At 40.1% G+C, this 12,044-nt stretch overlaps 1 protein-coding gene across 12 annotated transcripts in view; it reads left to right on the forward strand.

The window, feature by feature from the left end:
- Positions 1 to 12,044, forward strand: part of PRPF18 (pre-mRNA processing factor 18) — a 78,714-nt gene that overhangs the window by 55,356 nt on the left and 11,314 nt on the right. For 8 of the 12 annotated variants that reach the window (XM_035252824.3, XM_035252825.3, XM_078329515.1 and 5 more), the window contains 5 exons: positions 1,480 to 1,626; positions 2,886 to 2,954; positions 5,472 to 5,612; positions 5,737 to 5,808; positions 8,139 to 8,294. In XM_035252824.3, coding sequence (XP_035108715.1) covers positions 1,480 to 1,626; positions 2,886 to 2,954; positions 5,472 to 5,612; positions 5,737 to 5,808; positions 8,139 to 8,294 — 585 coding nt within the window. The remainder of the gene's footprint in view (positions 1 to 1,479; positions 1,627 to 2,885; positions 2,955 to 5,471; positions 5,613 to 5,736; positions 5,809 to 8,138; positions 8,295 to 12,044) is intronic. The other 4 variants (XM_035252826.3, XM_035252827.3, XM_008999959.5 and 1 more) reach the window with 1 other exon arrangement.

A 12,044-nucleotide genomic window follows, 5' to 3' on the forward strand; every position in this document is an offset into this window, starting at 1 on the left:
TGTTTTTATACTTTTACATGTAATTCAGTGACCACGTATTTTCTCTGAATTGATTTTTGATCTAAGTCAGAATTAATTGCTTCGTTTTCCATGCGCCTATGATAAAACTTTGTTAGTGTCCTTAATGTATTTCACCATTATTAGTTATATGCATATTTAGCTCTTCCTGGTGGGCAAAGGCTGTTTTAGCTTTGTATGCCAAGTCTAGTGATGTGCATCTAGAGGTTTTGAGGACAGAGCACAGGAGCACGAGGTCTAGATTGCATTCCTGGGTTATAATCATCAATTGTGTGACTGTTGGCAAGTTTTTAAAATCTATTTGAGCCTTAGAATCCTCATTGGTAAAACAGAGATAGTGATATCTGGCTCACTGGGATATGGTGAGAATTCAGTGAGATCGCCTCTGGGAATTCCTGGCATCATACTTTATACATAGCAGGTGGTCAGTCAGTGTTTGGGAAATTAAAAGTGTTTTGAGTTGAATGTTTCTCTTCCATGTTTATGAAAGGACAGTAGACGATGGTCAGATGCTTCTCGTGTAAGAACGTTAGGAGTTAACATTGGTCGAATGTGCACCGTGCTCCAGCAACTGTTCAAAGTGCATCGTCCATTTCTTAGCTTGCTTACTTGACGTGATGTTTGTGAGGTTCTGGAACAGCCCCATCACATAGTAACTGTTCACTGCAATAAAAAATGGCATCCTCATGACAGCCCTACATAGTAGATGGTGCTGTTTTTCCTATTTTGTAGGTGAGGCAACTGAGGCATACAGGGGTTAGGCAAGCGGTGGAAGAGCTGTTTAATAGCACCTGGCAAGGATTTGAACCCAGATAGCCTTTGCTCTCAACCATTACCCTAAAGCTACCTCACGGCCATGGTTCCTTGGCTCTTAAACCTTGCAGCTGATTCTCATTCTTAGGAAACTGAGGTTTCCATTTTTTATTAAATGGGCATGAACTATATGTGCATAAAATGCAGAATTTGCTGATTGGGTAGAAACATAGTTGAGAATCTAGGCTATAGATGAGGCACCAATTTTATTCCACTGACATTTCTGAATGTTGTGGGAGTTCACAGTAGTTGAGGTTAGACATTGTAAATGAGCTGGGCAAAAGGGTTGGGGACTCTAGTGGATACCTGTCACTTTCACTAAGCTTCACTAGAAAATTACAGCATTTATGAAGATTCTTGTTTGGATTAGTCACTCAGGTGTATTTTATTTTTCTGACGAGCAGACTGGCCATTGTTCATGCATTATTTGAGTTTAAATATATTCATAAGAATTATCTTTAAAGGACAGTAATGATAGTTGTGTGATAAATGGATGTCATTTTAGTCCCTGCTTTTTCTAAGCTCTTAACTTCTTGGGGAGGGTGGAAATAATAGCAGTTATTAATGAAAAATCAAAGGTGAAACATCAGTGAAATTTCATAACAGTTATTCTTTTTTTTTTTTTTTTTTTTTTTTAACCTTTCTTAGGGATTGAGGAATGATTTGAAAGCAGCCTTGGATAAGATTGATCAGCAGTACCTGAATGAAATCGTGGGTGGTCAGGAGCCTGGAGAGGAAGACACACAGAATGATTTGAAAGTTCATGAGGAAAACACCACAATTGAAGAGTTAGAGGTAGTCTCTACTCTAAGCTCAGTGCATCCCCTCCCACCCCTCTTTCCTGTGGAGCAGATGGCTGAGTCGGACAGATTGTTCAGTGCAGAGCACACTGCCTCTGTTGGGTTTTTTGTTTGTTTATTTACTCCCTGTTTTTATTTATTGACTCCCCTTTTTCTCATCCACCACTCACATTCCCCTACTTCTTGCCTTCAACAGGAACTATTCTAATAGGCTCTTGTGACCTGCAGTGTTTTGTGAGCATGTATTTTTGATTTATATAAATGATGCTATGCTGTGAAATTTTTTATTTTTTACTTTTTTTTTTTTTCAATTAGCACTATGTTTTTAAGAGCCACCCTTAATGCTGTATGTACATTTAATCCTTTGCTTTTAATTGCTGCATAGGGTTCCATGTGTTCTGGCGTTCACTGCATTTGATTTTTTGTTCTCTGGTAATGATGGACAGCTAGATTGTTTCCAGCTCCCTCCTGCCACAGACAGCTTCCTGATGAACAGGCTTGTGTGTAACCACGATGGCCTAACAAAGCAGGACTGTGGGATTTATATATGCATATTTAGCTTAAGTATTGCCAAGTTGCTCTATGGAGTGGCTGTCCTAGTCTACACCAGCAGTGTGAGGGTCTTGTGTCTTTCCAGCCCTGCCAACAGTTGGCAGTATTTTGCTTTCTAATTTCTGCCACAGTTCTGCATGTGGAGTGTTAATGTATAATCTTAATTAAACAGCAATTTTGTATCATGTAAGTAGCATGTAAAATAAATATGACTTTAAGTTCTTAATGCTTAAGGAAACATAAAGTGTTATTTTTCTGTTTAATTCCTGGCTCTTGCACATGTAGCTGTCCCTCTGAATGAGATCACAGTTGAGGAAGATGTCATTTTAATCCCCTCCCTCCTCCAATATCTATCTGTGGTCCCTAAATTTTACTAAAGTAATTGGTACGGGTAACCACTTGTGGGCTTTTTCTTCCTATTTGTGTATTTATTTATTTTTAATCACAATCTATATTTAGAACATTTTTGTTCCCCCCAAAAAAATCCCTATTACCCTCTCTTGTCTTTTCATAAAAGATAACATGTTCTCCAAGTTTCAGGTTTTTGCTTTCAGTTTCTTACCTAGAAATTTCATCTAGTTTTTAAGTAAAAATATGAACAGCATATGTGACCAAGAGCCAAGTTTAGACTGGTGTTGGTAATATATATGTTTAATTGTTGCCCTGTGCTAATGAACAGAAGCATTGTTACTTTCTCTTCAGGCGCTGGGAGAGTCCTTAGGGAAAGGCGATGATCATAAAGACATGGACATCATCACCAAATTCCTGAAGGTGCATGTCTTAGGCTGGGGAGGAGGGTGCTTTGGATCCTTATGAGCTGTTCTTAGATTTTTAGATTACCAGGGGTTAAAGGCTGGAACAGGAAAACCTCAGTACACATTTCTTGCACGTACATGATATGATGTTAATGATATCGCTCTGCATTTGATACAGCAGAGAAAATGCATATTTACTTTTCTTGTTGCTCCTTTTTTTTTTTTTTTGGACACAGTGTCTTGCTCTTGTCTCCCAGGCTAGAGTGCAATCTAGGCTTATTGCAACCTCCACGTCCCAGGTTCAAGCGATTCTCCTGCCTCAACCTCCTGAGTAGCTGGGATTACAGGTGCCCACGACCATACTCGGCTAATTTTTGTGTTTTTAGTGGAGACAGGGTTTCACTATGTTGGCCAGGCTGGTCTTGAACTCCTGACCTCAGGTGATCCACCTGCCTCAGCCTCCTAAAGTGCTGGGATTATAGGTGTGAGCCACTGTGCCTAGTCTACTTTTCTTGTGGTGTATTTTTAAAAACTGGCTTATTAATATAAACACATAGAAAAGAATCACAACAGCAGAATTAATAAGAAGTTGATGGAGTTTCTTATTTTTTTCTTGAGAGAGATAGTGTTGCACTGTCACCCAGGCTGGAATGCAGTGGCATGGTCTTGGCTTGATGCAACCTCTGTTTCCCAAATTCAAGTGATCTCTAGATTCTCCTGCCTCAGCCTCCCAAGTAGCGTGGCACCATACCTGACTAATTTTTTTTTTTTTTGAGTAGAGACAGGGTTTTGCCCTATTGGCCAGGCTGGTCTCGAACTCCTGACTACAAGTGATCTGCCCGCCTTGGCCTCCCAAAGTTCTGGGATTATAGGCATGAGCCATGGCATCCAGCTGAATTTCTTTCTTTTTTTTTTTTTGAGATGGAGTTTCACTCTTGTTACTCAGGCTGGAATGCAATGGTACGATCTCAGCTCACTGCAACCTCCGCCTCCTGGGTTCAGGCAATTCTCCTGCCCCAGCCTCCTGAGTAGCTGGGATTACAGGCATGCGCCACCATGCCCAGCTAATTTTTTGTATTTTTAGTAGAGACGGGGTTTCACCTTGTTGACCAGGATGGTCTCGATCTGTTGACCTCATGATCTACCCGCCTCGGCCTCCCAAAGTGCTGGGATTATAGGCTTGAGCCACCGCGCCCGGCCTGAATTTCTTATTTTTAAAGATAACCCAAAGAAGAAGTGTGAAAGAAGGTTCTACCTTTTTTTTTTGGTAAGAGAAAGGGTCTTTCTGTATTGCCCAGGCTTGTGTAATCATAGCTTGCTGTAACCTTGAAATCCTGGGCTCATAAACCTCCTGAGTAGTAGGGCAGGTACCACTACGCCCAGCTTATTTTTTAGTGTTTTGTAGAGACAGGCTCTCACTTATGTTGCCCAGGCTGTTCTCAAACTCCTGGCCTCAGGCAGTCTGCCTGCCTCCACCTCCCAAAGAGTTGGGATTATAGGTGTGAGCCACCACACCTGGTCTAGAAGCTTTTATGAGAGGTTGACAATGGTCAGGAAAGGCAGGAGGTGGAAAGACACTGTCAGTGAAAGAGGTAAACGCATCCAGAACCTTTCAGAGTGTTCATTTCTCCAGTTCTACAGATGGGTGCCTATTTTTGCCGTGACGTGCTGATTCCAACTTTCTTCTCAACATTCCTCTGTTTAGTGGTCTTAGACGGTGTTTGAACAAATCACAAATATTTTAACTGAATAAACTGAACAGTTTATTCACAAACTGTGTTCAGACTAAGATATGCATGCAAATAATGCTTTTTCTTGTACGTACATTTTAGATACAACATACTAGTCATCAAGACTGAGTATATTGAGAATATGGCATGGAACTATCTAGATAGGGCATAGGAGGTAGTATGAACTAGAATTTCCTCTTTGAAAGATGGCCTCCTCTTTTCTAGGACATGTGTAGACAATGACTAGGGTAGAACACCTTCCTCAGCCTTTTCTGTTACCTACTTCTAGAAAGGGTGCCATTTATACATTTAAACCCAAGGGGCACTGTGGTGGTTTTCTAGGGGTATGGGTGGGGTGAGAATGCTGGGTCATGGTTTCTGTTTCTCTTTTTCCTCCTCCTTTAGTCAGGTGCTTTAGTGGGTTTTAAACTTAATTGTGGTCTCTACAGCTTTCTTGGAACTTGTAACGTTGAATTTTATATATATAATAGAAATACAAATAGAAGTTTATTTCCTGTCAAATAGTTAACTGTGAAACTTGATAGTTCTTTTTTGGGGAAGTACATTATCTTGAGCTAGGAATAGATGTAGACTAGGAGGTTGGTGACTTGCCAGAGGTACTGCTTCTTAGCATCACCATGATGAATGAGCAGAACTACCTTATTCAGTATCATTTGGTGGCGTTTTAATCAAGACATTTACTTTAAGGATGATTGTATTCTGTGTTTGTGTGCTAGAGAGCGTTTAACTTTACTGAACCACTGGGTGGCATTGTGGTCTAAATTGACCCATCCTTTCAACAGTTTCTTCTTGGCGTTTGGGCTAAAGAACTGAATGGCAGAGAAGATTATGTGAAACGCAGTGTGCAGGGTAAACTGAACAGCGCTACCCAGAAGCAGACCGAGTCCTACCTCAGACCGCTTTTCAGAAAGCTACGGAAAAGGGTGAGGTTGCTTGGCAAATACCTTTTTTAACTGACTTAAAAACTACAGTATAGATTTGGAATAAATGCAGTAGTCTGTTTTTTCAGTATACATAGTAGCTTCCAAAATTCTTTTTTTTTTCCAGAATCTTCCTGCGGATATTAAAGAATCAATAACGGATATTATTAAATTCATGTTACAGAGAGAATATGTGAAGGTACATTCCCATGCTATTCTTTGAAATTGTTAAACGTATATCTAGGTTATGTACGTAATATAATGTTCATTTGGGGTAGGAGGATTTTACGTAGTAGATTTAAGAATAAATGTGAGATGAGTTAGTAGTAAAAAATGTTTTATTTTCTATTTTATTTGCCAGCTTTACTGTTAGGCATTGAATAACAAACCTGACTAAGAAAATACAGACCTCAACTTTGTTTTCTTAGTCATTTTTAAAGTCCCTCTGAAGGTGCTTTGGAGCATGAACTGTATATAGGCAGTGTTCATTTGACCAATGGGATTGAATTTCAAAGTTTTGTAAATGGCTGGTTATGGCTTGTAACAAATTTTCCATAGAAGCATTGTATAGATTAGTTTCTCAGGATGGTTCTAAAAGCCCCTTTAATCTGTAATATAGCTGAACAGTTGTACCGATGGTACAGTGGGATTTAACCACTGTTCGTGATTGTTTCTATGGGGAAACAATTCAAGTAGGCTTCCAGGACTCATTTCTCCCATTTCAGCTGTGACAGTAGCAGACCTCATGCAGGGTAAGCCTTTCCTCCCTCGCCCCATGTCTTTACTCCTGAATGAGCTGTGGGAGGTGGTGGTGAGGGAAAGGGCGCTGGTGTCAGGGCTCCCTGCAGTAGAGTTTAGAAATGAATGAGTGGAGGACTCTCAGTTGGTACCGGGTAACAAGAAGAGAAGGGCCCAGTGCACCAGGAGTGGACATGAAGAAAGGACAGAGTTGGAGGGAAGCTTCTTGTGGCTGTGCCTCCCAAGACACTAGGAGTAGAGCATTTCAGTGCAGCAAGCACAGTGCCAGTGCCAGAGGAGTAGGGAACTGGGAATAACATTGCTTCAGTGCTGTATCTGTACACTCACGGAACAAGGGACTGCTGGCATTCCTGAGTGACCGGATGATTTACTTGATTAGAGCCTTAGGCTAATGAGGTTCCTGCAGTGATTTTTACTGCTTTTAAGAGCCAGCCAGTTTTCTCAAAGAAAATATTTTTGCCTTACAATTGTAATTTTGCTTCTTAGATTCTATCAGTTGCATAATTCTTACTAAGGATGATTGCACTGGCATGGATAGATAAGGTCACCATCACTGCAGGAAGAAAATTCACATCACCTGCCTGCTGCAATGGATGCCCCTCCTCTTACAGCTTTTTCTCGTGATCACATATCAGAACTAAGTGCAAGTGTAAGCTTATTTTGTATAAACTACAGAAAGAACCAAGAAGCTTTAATAACCTTTTTAGACAGTTTCTTTGGAATTTGGGGGAAACTGAATAGTGGAATTTTTATCAGTTAAGATCTAATGTTAAAATTTATATGCATGAAAATTAGTGATAAAAATGTACATATGCCCTTAAAAAAATTAAGCTTTCTAAAATCTGTCGAGCAGAACAGGTTCAGATTTATCTTCGGGCTAGAAAATGATCTTCTAGCTACCCTATTTGTAGTATCTGATTTAAAAAAAATTAACTCTACCTATCAATCTCATAGGTATCTGATTTTTTAAATTAAAATCTATTTGAGACCTGGCTTTATAAACTTCTCTTAGCCCTTGAGGTCTTTTAGAATTTATTTGCTTTCTGTTATTTTTATTTTATTTTTTTGTTTTCCGTACAGCTAGCCAGGTTTGGTTAGGAAAAAGAGCCATTTGTCTTCCTTGGTTTCTGTCTTCACTTTTTGTGGCTCTTTAAAGGTTCTTGGCAGGTGGGAGGTTGGATGAGGGGCAAAGTGGAGCGATCTCATCCTTCAGCTATTTGATTAGAGGGCCAGCGTTTCCTCTTTGTTTACACATCTGTTATGGACCCTGTGTGATCATCCCTGCATACTGAGCCCCCACTGCCTTCAGAGAGCCACAGTGCTGTGTAGGGAGTGGATATTGTTTTGGGTTAGACAAAGAAAAACTCATTAGCCCCTGTCTTCTACATGACCCCCTGTGGAGAAGACTGGGCCTGCAGGAGATCGAAGCTAGAATTTTCATCAGTGCATGGAAGTGCCTACTTGCTCATTCCGGATCTGAAATGTTATCGATTCCAGCACACAAAGGCTGCAAAGGAACATTTGCCTTTTTTTTACTCACAACCTAGCTTTGGCTTCTGTTTTTCCATGGACATTTGTGGTCCTGGGTGGGGCAGTCTGCTACCCTATATTTTAATCTCTTTTGTTTGCATAACCGTAATGGTAATATTTTTAATGTACCCAAGAGGTGGATGAAAATTACATCATAAAGGACTGTGAAATACTTGAAATAAGAATTTGGGTCAATACAACTTTTTGCCTATCTGATTTCTTCTTACACGCTCCTTTTAGGCAAATGATGCTTATCTTCAGATGGCCATTGGAAATGCGCCTTGGCCCATCGGTGTCACTATGGTTGGTATCCATGCCAGAACTGGAAGAGAAAAGATTTTTTCCAAGCATGTTGCACATGTTTTAAATGATGAAACTCAGCGGAAATATATTCAGGTAAGCAGTTTGGAGGGCCAGGAATTGCCCTGGAAGTGAATATTCTCTAATTCCCAAAAAACTCTGTAAGTCTGGAAAGCAGGCACAGAATTAAAGCAAATGGAACATAGCATGATAGGATGGAAGTCCCCTCTCGATAAGCACTGGCATTGAAGTCACCTTCACTGAATAAAGTAAAAACCTTTCAGCTTTCACGTTTGATGGAAGACAGGGTGAGTGTTGTGCTTTAGTGTTACCTTAGCGCTGATATAAAATGATTGCCCTTTGCTGCCTTTTTTTTCCTTAAAAGATGTATCTGTCAGCAAATAAAAGTTGCTCATCAGAGAAGTTTGGGAGTGTAGTGAAGAATAACAAACTTAGGAGTATTTTACAATAAACCCTGCTTTGTTACTTTCAAGGTAATCTAACATTTACCGAATTAAAAAGGTATGGAGAGGAAAGACTTGGCTTTACTCTGTATAACCATCTTTAAGTAGCATACAACAATACTTCTCCAGTCATGTGAATAGGTCTGAAGTGTTGATGATTTGTTTTCTCCAGGTTATACATGCCTCCCATAAACTTGTTACTGTGGTTGGGCTAAACTTTTCTCCTTATTGAGAAAATCAACTATAATACAGTTTGCCAAATAGTCATAAATCCGAGATTGTGTCTGTAAAATGACTTGCTGGATGATTGTTCTAAAACTTGATACTGTGGAAGTTTACTTAAAATTTGAAGTTTACTTAAAATGCGTAAAAGCACTTTTAGATTTTGTGCCAGAGAATAGTCATTACCATATTCATGAATTATCTTTTTGTTTTTATTTCACTTCCAAGTGCTGAATGCTAATTTGTGTCATGCTTTATGCCTTAGTCACATAGATTAGCATTTTAAAATACACTTTCAATTGGACTCCCTCATGTGAACCATATACAGAGTTCAAATATGCCTCTAGAAATTCGAACACATTTCCATTTTTTAATAACTCCCAGTGAATGTGTTAAAGGCACAAACTTTTAGTTGAGAAAAAAAGTTACTTGGTTTTGGCCAGGCACGGTGGCTCAAGCCTGTAGTCCTGGCACTTTGGGAGGCCGAGGCGGGTGGATCACGAGGTCAAGAGATCGAGACCATCCTGGTCAACGTGGTGAAACCCCGTCTCTACTAAAGATACAAAAAATTAGCTGGGCATAGTGGCACGTGCCTGTAATCCCAGCTACTCAGGAGGCTGAGGCAGGAGAATTGCCTGAACCCAGGAGGCGGAGGTTGCGGTGAGCCGAGATCGTGCCATTGCACTCCAGCCTGGGTAGCAAGAGCGAGACTCCGTCTCAAAAAAAAAAAAAAAAAAAAGTTACTTGGTTTTAACAACAGAAAACAGATTCCAAGGATTAAATTTGCTAATTGTTTTCATCTATACTGTGGCCAAAGCTATTGTGTATAAAAGTTCATATGATTAAATCAATTGTCTGAAAAATAACATTTCTGATGAACAGTGATGTGATTTTCACTTCCCCAAAGAGTGATTTTTTTTTTTTCTTATGTATACCTAGCATTTATTCAAGAATTCCAGTTTAGTTTGGAAGCTATGTAGTGACCTGTTCTTCCTTTTTAACTGTTCTCCCATTAAAAAAAAATTCTTTTCCCACAACGTGATTAGAGAAAAATGGGTGAGCATACTGAATCTGAAATTTAGGAAGGTTTGATGTAGACCCAATGATATTCTTGTGGATAAGGCAACTCGGGTTGGGCTCATAGCTCATTGAGAGAGGGGGAACCCATGGAGCATTAAACAATGGACTCATGTCTCTTAGAGTCATGCTAGAGATGTATGTCAGGGGTCTTAGGGACCTCAGTGCTATCCATTCAACTTCTAAGGATTGACTTGGATGACTATACAGAAGGATAGGTTTATCAGGTTTGCAGACTCTAAGAAATTAGAAGGGATAGAGTGTATGCTAAGGTGAAAAAGAAACTGCTGTTGTAGAAGTTCTTGACAGACTAGAGAGAAGGACAGAGTAAATATACCTTATGTAGGAAGGAAGGATTACCATCAGAAAATTGGATCCATAACCCATTTGCTTAAGCTTATAATTTAGGCAGTGGATTTAGAAAAAAATTAGAGGCTGGGCATGGTGGCTCACACCTGTAATCCTAACACTTCAAGAGGCTGAGACGGGAGGATTACCTGAGGCCAGGAGTTTATGACCAGCTTGGGCAACATAGCGAGACCCCATTTCTACAAAAAATAAAAACTAGCCATGGTTGTGTGTACCTGTAGTCCCAGCTACTTGAGAGGTTGAAGCTAGAGGATCTCTTCAGCCTGGGAGTTCAAGGTCGCAGTGAGTTGTGATTGTGCCACTGCACTTCAGCCTGGGTGGCAGAGCAAAACCGTGTCAAAAATAAAAAAAGAAAATTTAGTAGACTAAATTTAGTGTAATAAAATTGGTAGTATGATATGGCCATAAGTCCAGAAGGCTTTGATGGCTTATGCTGCATTATGAGACCTAATAACTTAGTGTAGGTTCCGCAGGGCAAAAGCATAGTTCACTGTTGTACCCCTAGAATCTAGAACAGTGTCTGACTAATGCTCAATAAATATTTGCTAATTGAATGAATATGTGATAGAGCAAGAGAGGCGATAATAATAGTTCTTTTTCTAGTCCTCCAGAAAGGAGACTCTCGGTGAGAATCTGGACAAAAGTTGTAGATCAGCAGTCCTTGACATTTTTGGCACCAGGGACTGGTTTCATGGAAGACAATTTTTCCATGGATTGGGGAGGTTGGAGATGGTTTCAGGATGAAACTGTTCCACCCCAGATCATCAGGCTTTAGATTCTCAGAAGCAGCATGCAACCTAGATCCCTCACATGTTCTGTTCACAGTTGGGTTTGCACTCCTGTGAGGATCTAACGCCTCCATGGATGTGACAGGAGATGGAACTCAGGTGGTAGTCCACTCACCCGCTACTCACCTCCTGCTGTGTGGCCGTGTCCTAACAGGCCACGGACCAGGACCGGTCTGCAGCTCAGGGATTGGGGAATTCCTGCTGTAGATAATGGCATAACTTTCTGATGGAAGAGGATTAAACTTGTTTTATACAATTGGACAGATTTTTAGTCAGTGAGACAAAGCTTTTTCAGAAAACCTTTAATTTGAAATAATTTTAGACTCACAAGTTGCAAAAAAAATATTAAGAAGCTTTTTAATAGGTAGAATTGTCTCAAGGTGGGAGATAGAGGAAGATACTCACCTCTTGATGTCTGCAGGCATAAGCCATTGCCCTTTTGGCCCCTCTGGCCAGATCTCTCTCATTTTCTGCCGTTTTCTCTGGAGGCCATTGCTTAAATCTCATGTTTCAACTCATGTGCCCAAGAGTCACTAAGATAACAAATGAGCTGAGTGTTAAAGAAACCTCTGGCCTTCTGTCTTCCATTTCCTACTCTTTATATAGGTGCACCTAGCAGCAGCATTTTATTGTCCTCTGAACTGTGCTGTAAGTGAAATGAATTATGCAGAAGTGATACTGAGCGTCAGTGATGCTTGGCGTCTCTGTTGACAGAGTCAGTTGAGCTCATTGTTAGCTTGTAGGAATGTGGTTCCAGTGTTGCTGGATCTTCCATGTATTTTTTTAATGAGAAGTTAAATTTTGGTTTTTGAAAAAAACATACTCTCCTATTTGTAAAAGGTAGGAATAAAATTTATAAAAAAATTAACATTGTGTAAGGCTAAACAGAATGCCAGTTTATGATCTGTGTCTTAAACTCATAGTGT

The sequence above is a fragment of the Callithrix jacchus genome, chromosome 7 (assembly GCF_049354715.1).
Source record: "Callithrix jacchus isolate 240 chromosome 7, calJac240_pri, whole genome shotgun sequence".
Classification (NCBI taxonomy): Eukaryota; Metazoa; Chordata; class Mammalia; order Primates; family Cebidae; genus Callithrix; species Callithrix jacchus.